The following is a 7,329-nucleotide window of genomic DNA, read 5'->3' as shown; positions in this document are numbered from 1 at the left end:
ATGGAACTGAGATACTAGCTGAAAAACAGACTGGATGGTTGCAGGGAACGGAACCTAGAGAAAGATTAAAAGAAGTCTCTTTGGGTCTGACAAATGAGGAGTTGGGAGAGTGGGTACAAAGTGGCTATAGAAAAGATGCAGAATGCCAACAGATAGATATTGCAGAATTAAAAGTAGACATGGAGGAATTACATACTGGAAAGATAAGTATGAACAGATTAAAATGTTACCAGGATGAAGAGATACTCTTTCTAAGTAAAAACATTACCTGGAAAAATAAAAATTTGCAGGAAAATCTTGAAGAAGCTACCATTGAGACAGGAGTAGATATTTCCAAATGTAGGGATTTGCAAAAACCATATAGATCAAACTTCACAGAGAAGGGCATAGAAAATGTAAACAAAGCTGGAAGAAAAGCTAAAATTAAAGAAGTGCTGAGAAAAAGAAAGAAAGTTGAAAAATGGAGAAGCAGGTGGAGAAAGAAGAAAAAATTAATAGCTGATAGGGGATCGTTAGCAGTTCCTGCTGCTCACAAATGTGAAACTGACTACATTACCAGAGGGAATTGGTTTGCAGATGAATTGGCAACATATTGCACAAAACAAGATTGTTATTTGAATCAGACATGGGCAAAGAAATACACTTTTTCCCAATATCACATGCTTACTAACACAGTAGAAACATGGGAAGTAGTGAGGAAAGTGCAGGATCAGGCAAGTGATGAGGAAAAAGAAACATGGGTAAGAGAAGGTTGCACAGAAAAAGAAGAAAATTATGTTTGGCCCTACCAACATGAAAGAGCTGTTATGCCCAATAGTATGTTTGCCCATTTTGCACATATGTATCATAGACAGGCACACACAGATAAGGAAACTGATCTTGCCAACAAAGTTATCAGTCTGATATGTGAAATACTGAGCACTAAAAAGAAACTGTATTGTGCCTATTGTCCAAAAGCTTCTGGAGTTGGTGAACAGGTGATTGGCACAATGAAGATCAAATTAGCAAAAATGTGTGATTCCACTGACTTGAACTGGCTGGATGCTTTGCCCCTAGTTCTAGTGACCATGAGAAATACAAATGATAGAAGGACAGATTTAAATCCTTACAAGATACTAATGGGACACGCAATGAGAAAAACACATATACCTGGTCAACATGACAGGCCACTGAGAAATAGACTGCATATTTTGGATACATCTTCAGAATCAGGTGCTAAGCAATCAGAAGCTGGTTACACAAGAGAAACAGACTGTAAAACTGGTGATTTAAGACCAACAGACTGCGAGAGTCAATGTCAATGTCAATGTCAAAGATTTTTATATAGCGCAACTTATCACCGGAAGGTCTGAAGGGGCTTGCAGCATAGGAACGTCAGATGGAAAAAATGGCAAAGTCGAACAGCAACTGAAGACGGCTAGCCAAAGGGGGACAATTACTTAGGGAAGAGCCAGGTTTTCAAGGCTTTACGGAATCATTTGTGCTCAACAATGGAAACGAGGTGGGAGGGCAGTTTGTTCCAGAGTGACGGGGCAAGGTAGGAGAAAGAGCGCTGCCCATACCTGCGTGCGCGGGGTTGTGTCAGTAAAGACTTAGTGCTGGGCCTTAGGGACCTCATGGGGGCATACCAATGAAGTTTATTTGCAGATATTGAGGCCCTTTGTTGTGCAAGGAATTGTGAGTAAGACACAAGATCTTAAAGTAACTTCCTTGACGAATGGGGAGCCAGTGCAATTTTTTCAGACACGGCGATGAGGCAGTTCTGGGAGGTAAATCCAGGACTAGTCTGGCCGCAGTGTTCTGTAAGGTTTGCAGCTTTATCAGTAGGTCCTCATTCAAGCCGTAGTACATGGCATTGAGTAACTGTGTAATCCCAGAGCAATCAAGGGTTCATAAATGATTTGTAGTTATACTGATGCTTTTATCAGTTTGGCGCTGCATTCGTCGCATGTAGTCTAACCGTGCCTTGTCAAAACCGTGTCCATGTGGTGGGTAGAAGAATCTAACCAACAGAATGTGCGCACATTCTGTTGGTTAGATTCTTCTACCCTCCACATGGACACAGTAGTACATGGCATTGCCATAATCAAGATGGCTGATGATGAGGCATAGGACCAAAGGTTTTCTGGCTTCAGGAAGCCATCTGAAAAAACCTCCTTAACCTGCGCATTATACCATAACAGTTGCCAGTCACCTTGGCGACATGATTTTTCATAGACAGAGTGCTGTCTAGAATGATTCCTAAGTTGCGGACCACCAGTTTGGGGGCCGGACATACTCCCAGTTCCGCGGGCCACCACTCCTGCGTCCAGCACCTCTCTGCCTTCCCGAACAAGATGATTTCTGTCTTGCCTGCATTCAGTTGGAGTTTGTTGTTCCTCATCCAGCTGCTGATCTTGACCATACAGTTTTTAAAGCGTGCGCAGATGCCGACGGGATCCACGCCACACGTAATCAGCAGCTGGGTGTCATCGGCATATGACAAAGTTTCAAAACTGTAGGAGTTAATGATTTTAGCTAAGGAAGTCAGGTACAAGTTAAAAAGCAACAGGCTCAGAATCGACCCCTGGGGTACCCCCACAGTTACAGGACGACTACCAGAGACCAGGGTGTCGACTCAAACGGTGGTGAGGCGGCCTGTGAGGTAGTCCTTAATCTAACCCAGGGCCTCTCCTCTGACACCTATCTCCCACAGCCGGTGTTTCAAAATACTGTGGGAGATGGTGTCAAATGCCGCAGAGAGGTCCAGGAGGATAAGAATGGCTGATTTGCCCCTATCCACCGCGAGTCTGATGTTATCCACAATCTCAACAACAGCCGTCTCTGTACTGTGGGCGGCCCGAAAGCCGGACTGAGAAGGATCTAGAACTCCACGTGCTTCAATATATACCGTCAACTGGTTGCTGACAAGCAGTTCCAGTACCTTTCCGAAAAAAGGTAACAAAGAAATTGGCCGATAATGGGAAGGCAGAGTAGTATCGTCAGCAGGTTTCTTCAAAATTCGCTTCACTTGAGCATGCTTCCACTTTAAGGGAACAATGGCTTGTTCAAGTGAAGCATTGAATATGGCCGTGAGGCAATTGGCTAACAAGGGCATAATTTTAGTACAATAGCGTGGTTGAAATAGGTCCATTGGGGAGCCCGATTTTATTTTGTTTAGGCCCTCCAGGGTTTCCTTGACAGTGATCGGGGTGAATTCCATCAAACAGGAGACTTCATTATAGACCCCCTCTGGTGGTGAAAACCCCAGATCACTGTCTGGCATGGGCAGATCTGAGTCTGTAATGGGGAAAGCAGAGTAGATTGATTTAATTTTGCTCTCAAAAAACTCAGCCATTGATTCCACCCATTTTTGAGAGGGACTAAATAGAGATTGTTCGGCAGAATGAGGAGACGTAAATTCTTTCAATATTTTATATAATTCCTTACTGGAACTTGCCGAAGTGTTTATACGCTGGGTCAAGTAGGCTTTCTTGGCCGTTTTGATTCTTTTCACATAACTTGAGTGTAATAATTTGTACTGGGCTCTATCCTCCTTCGGTTTAGTTTTTCACCAGTCTGCTGGCTTGTTTGTCTTTCTTTAGGTCCGTCGTAAGCATGGTGTAAGACTTAATGATTTTTCACCTGACAACATTTTAACAGAACTAGGACAACCGACACAGAGACCAAATCTGAAGTACAAGTCACTGGAATGGACATATATGGCACTTCCTGATGTACAAGAGGAAGTGGATAGCCTGGAAAGTCTGAGAGTGACTGCACAAGAGGTGGTCAAGGAAGAAGAACATTCAGAAATCCTGGGAGTTATCTTATCTGACACTAGAAGAGGCAAGGATGATCAGGAAATTCTAAACAAAAACTGCAAACCTATAGATAGGGATGATTTACAAATCAATTCAGGGATTACTTGAGGGGACTATAACAGTGTTACAGAAAACAATTCTGGGTTTAGCACACAAGACGAAGACAATTTTTTTTGATGAACCATTTCCAAGTAGTTAAAATAAAAGAAGGGGCAAAGGACTGAAAGTCATTCAAGTGTGGAAACACACTTTGTACAGACAGTACATATTTAGTAGATTAGATTGATAGGATAACTTAGATACCATAGTAAATATAACATGTTTTGCTTTAGGTATAAGATGTGTTTATGTTGTATCATTTTTTCCTAATGAGACTGTCAACAATGTACCAATAGTTGCCACCAGTAGATAGAATTGCACTTCATAAGGATAAGTACATTTCAGATTTAGAACTAAAGATAACATTTTTGTCGAGAACAAGGAAATTAGAAAGAATTTGCTGAACTAACAAAAATTATTGAGAAGAAGTGTCTGATCTAATAAAATTTAGTGGAATGAATGGGTGGTTTTGGGTTTTGGTGATGATTCACAAATCGTTTGAGGTATTCAAGATTTGTGATCATCAAAGGAGAGAAAATGATGGAGCGAGGTACAGAAGATTTTGTGTGTACCCCATTCAGATCAATCACCCCCATAACATAGTAATATATTAATTTTGATTGCTGTGTATTAATAAAAACACACACATTATATGTGGGAAATGCTTTGCACTAACAGGTTTAATTATCATATTAATTAGTGATGTAAAACACATGTTTAATCTATTTTGTGCATTTAAGTGGTGTAATAATGCATGTCTGTGTTGTAATGTGCTTTGTGCATTTGCATGCTGCTTTTCTGCTTCATTTTAATGGCTTCCAGTGTGATGCTTTTCTGCTAGGTAACAGTTTTAAAGGATAAATATTAGCACTGGTGGGTGGGGGGACAGAACACACATATATTCTGTGCATTTATATTTTCTTTTTCTGTTTATCGTAGTTTTGGTTGGTTGCCAATTCCAAAACGGCTTCGCTTTTCCCGGTTCTGCGCAGTAGAACAACCTTACATAATTTTGCTGAGAGAAGCTCTTCAATGCTCTATGCTTCACTGAAAAACTTTGCAACTTTAGCTGACTATGTTCGAGGTCACTTGATATGAATGCTGGTGAAGTGGCTGAGGGCCAAAATGATAACCACGAAAACAGCTGAATGTCTGCTAAGGACAAAAGCAAAGTGCCTTCCAAAGTGATAAATAGGTCAAATAATGAAGAAGAAGAAAATGAATTAGTAGTCAAAACACGAGAATTGTCTGAAAGTTTAAAAGGACTGCCCATGAATATGGAAGCTTTAACAGTCCCAATGAATATAGATTCTGACATTTCTGTTGGCAAAAGTGAGGTAGGAAAAGAACATTCACTGACCATACCGTTAAATGAGGTAAAACCAGATCTTAAAAGAGAGTTATTATCTGAACGTGTCAGGAATAAACTCCCTAGTGTGTACGAATTAGATACAACAACAGATCTGACAAAAGCTTTGACTTAATCAAATGGAACTGAGATACTAGCTGAAAAACAGACTGGATGGTTGCAGGGAACGGAACCTAGAGAAAGATTAAAAGAAGTCTCTTTGGGTCTGACAAATGAGGAGTTGGGAGAGTGGGTACAAAGTGGCTATAGAAAAGATGCAGAATGCCAACAGATAGATATTGCAGAATTAAAAGTAGACATGGAGGAATTACATACTGGAAAGATAAGTATGAACAGATTAAAATGTTACCAGGATGAAGAGATACTCTTTCTAAGTAAAAACATTACCTGGAAAAATAAAAATTTGCAGGAAAATCTTGAAGAAGCTACCATTGAGACAGGAGTAGATATTTCCAAATGTAGGGATTTGCAAAAACCATATAGATCAAACTTCACAGAGAAGGGCATAGAAAATGTAAACAAAGCTGGAAGAAAAGCTAAAATTAAAGAAGTGCTGAGAAAAAGAAAGAAAGTTGAAAAATGGAGAAGCAGGTGGAGAAAGAAGAAAAAATTAATAGCTGATAGGGGATCGTTAGCAGTTCCTGCTGCTCACAAATGTGAAACTGACTACATTACCAGAGGGAATTGGTTTGCAGATGAATTGGCAACATATTGCACAAAACAAGATTGTTATTCGAATCAGACATGGGCAAAGAAATACACTTTTTCCCAATATCACATGCTTACTAACACAGTAGAAACATGGGAAGTAGTGAGGAAAGTGCAGGATCAGGCAAGTGATGAGGAAAAAGAAACATGGGTAAGAGAAGGTTGCACAGAAAAAGAAGAAAATTATGTTTGGCCCTACCAACATGAAAGAGCTGTTATGCCCAATAGTATGTTTGCCCATTTTGCACATATGTATCATAGACAGGCACACACAGATAAGGAAACGGATCTTGCCAACAAAGTTATCAGTCTGATATGTGAAATACTGAGCACTAAAAAGAAACTGTATTGTGCCTATTGTCCAAAAGCTTCTGGAGTTGGTGAACAGGTGATTGGCACAATGAAGATCAAATTAGCAAAAATGTGTGATTCCACTGACTTGAACTGGCTGGATGCTTTGCCCCTAGTTCTAGTGACCATGAGAAATACAAATGATAGAAGGACAGATTTAAATCCTTACAAGATACTAATGGGACACGCAATGAGAAAAACACATATACCTGGTCAACATGACAGGCCACTGAGAAATAGACTGCATATTTTGGATACATCTTCAGAATCAGGTGCTAAGCAATCAGAAGCTGGTTACACAAGAGAAACAGACTGTAAAACTGGTGATTTAAGACCAACAGACTGCGAGAGTCAATGTCAATGTCAATGTCAAAGATTTTTATATAGCGCAACTTATCACCGGAAGGTCTGAAGGGGCTTGCAGCATAGGAACGTCAGATGGAAAAAATGGCAAAGTCGAACAGCAACTGAAGACGGCTAGCCAAAGGGGGACAATTACTTAGGGAAGAGCCAGGTTTTCAAGGCTTTACGGAATCATTTGTGCTCAACAATGGAAACGAGGTGGGAGGGCAGTTTGTTCCAGAGTGACGGGGCAAGGTAGGAGAAAGAGCGCTGCCCATACCTGCGTGCGCGGGGTTGTGTCAGTAAAGACTTAGTGCTGGGCCTTAGGGACCTCATGGGGGCATACCAATGAAGTTTTTTTGCAGATATTGAGGCCCTTTGTTGTGCAAGGAATTGTGAGTAAGACACAAGATCTTAAAGTAACTTCCTTGACGAATGGGGAGCCAGTGCAATTTTTTCAGACACGGCGATGAGGCAGTTCTGGGAGGTAAATCCAGGACTAGTCTGGCCGCAGTGTTCTGTAAGGTTTGCAGCTTTATCAGTAGGTCCTCATTCAAGCCGTAGTACATGGCATTGAGTAACTGTGTAATCCCAGAGCAATCAAGGGTTCATAAATGATTTGTAGTTATACTGATGCTTTTATCAGTTTGGCGCTGC

General features: G+C 40.8%; 1 protein-coding gene across 1 annotated transcript; it reads left to right on the top strand.

Moving 5' to 3' along the window:
- The first annotated feature begins 659 nt into the window (after positions 1-659).
- Positions 660-3,911, top strand: LOC147678035 (uncharacterized). The gene is made up of 3 exons (XM_086945935.1): positions 660-1,290; positions 2,818-2,825; positions 3,597-3,911. Exons 1-3 carry the CDS (start codon positions 660-662, stop codon positions 3,909-3,911), a joined length of 954 nt encoding a protein of 317 aa, XP_086802061.1.
- Positions 3,912-7,329: the final 3,418 nt, after the last annotated feature.

This window comes from Lissotriton vulgaris, chromosome 12 (assembly GCF_964263255.1).
Source record: "Lissotriton vulgaris chromosome 12, aLisVul1.2, whole genome shotgun sequence".
NCBI lineage: Eukaryota > Metazoa > Chordata > Amphibia > Caudata > Salamandridae > Lissotriton > Lissotriton vulgaris.
The sequence above is the reverse complement of the archived record's forward strand: the minus strand, read 5'-3'. Positions and strand labels throughout refer to the sequence as shown.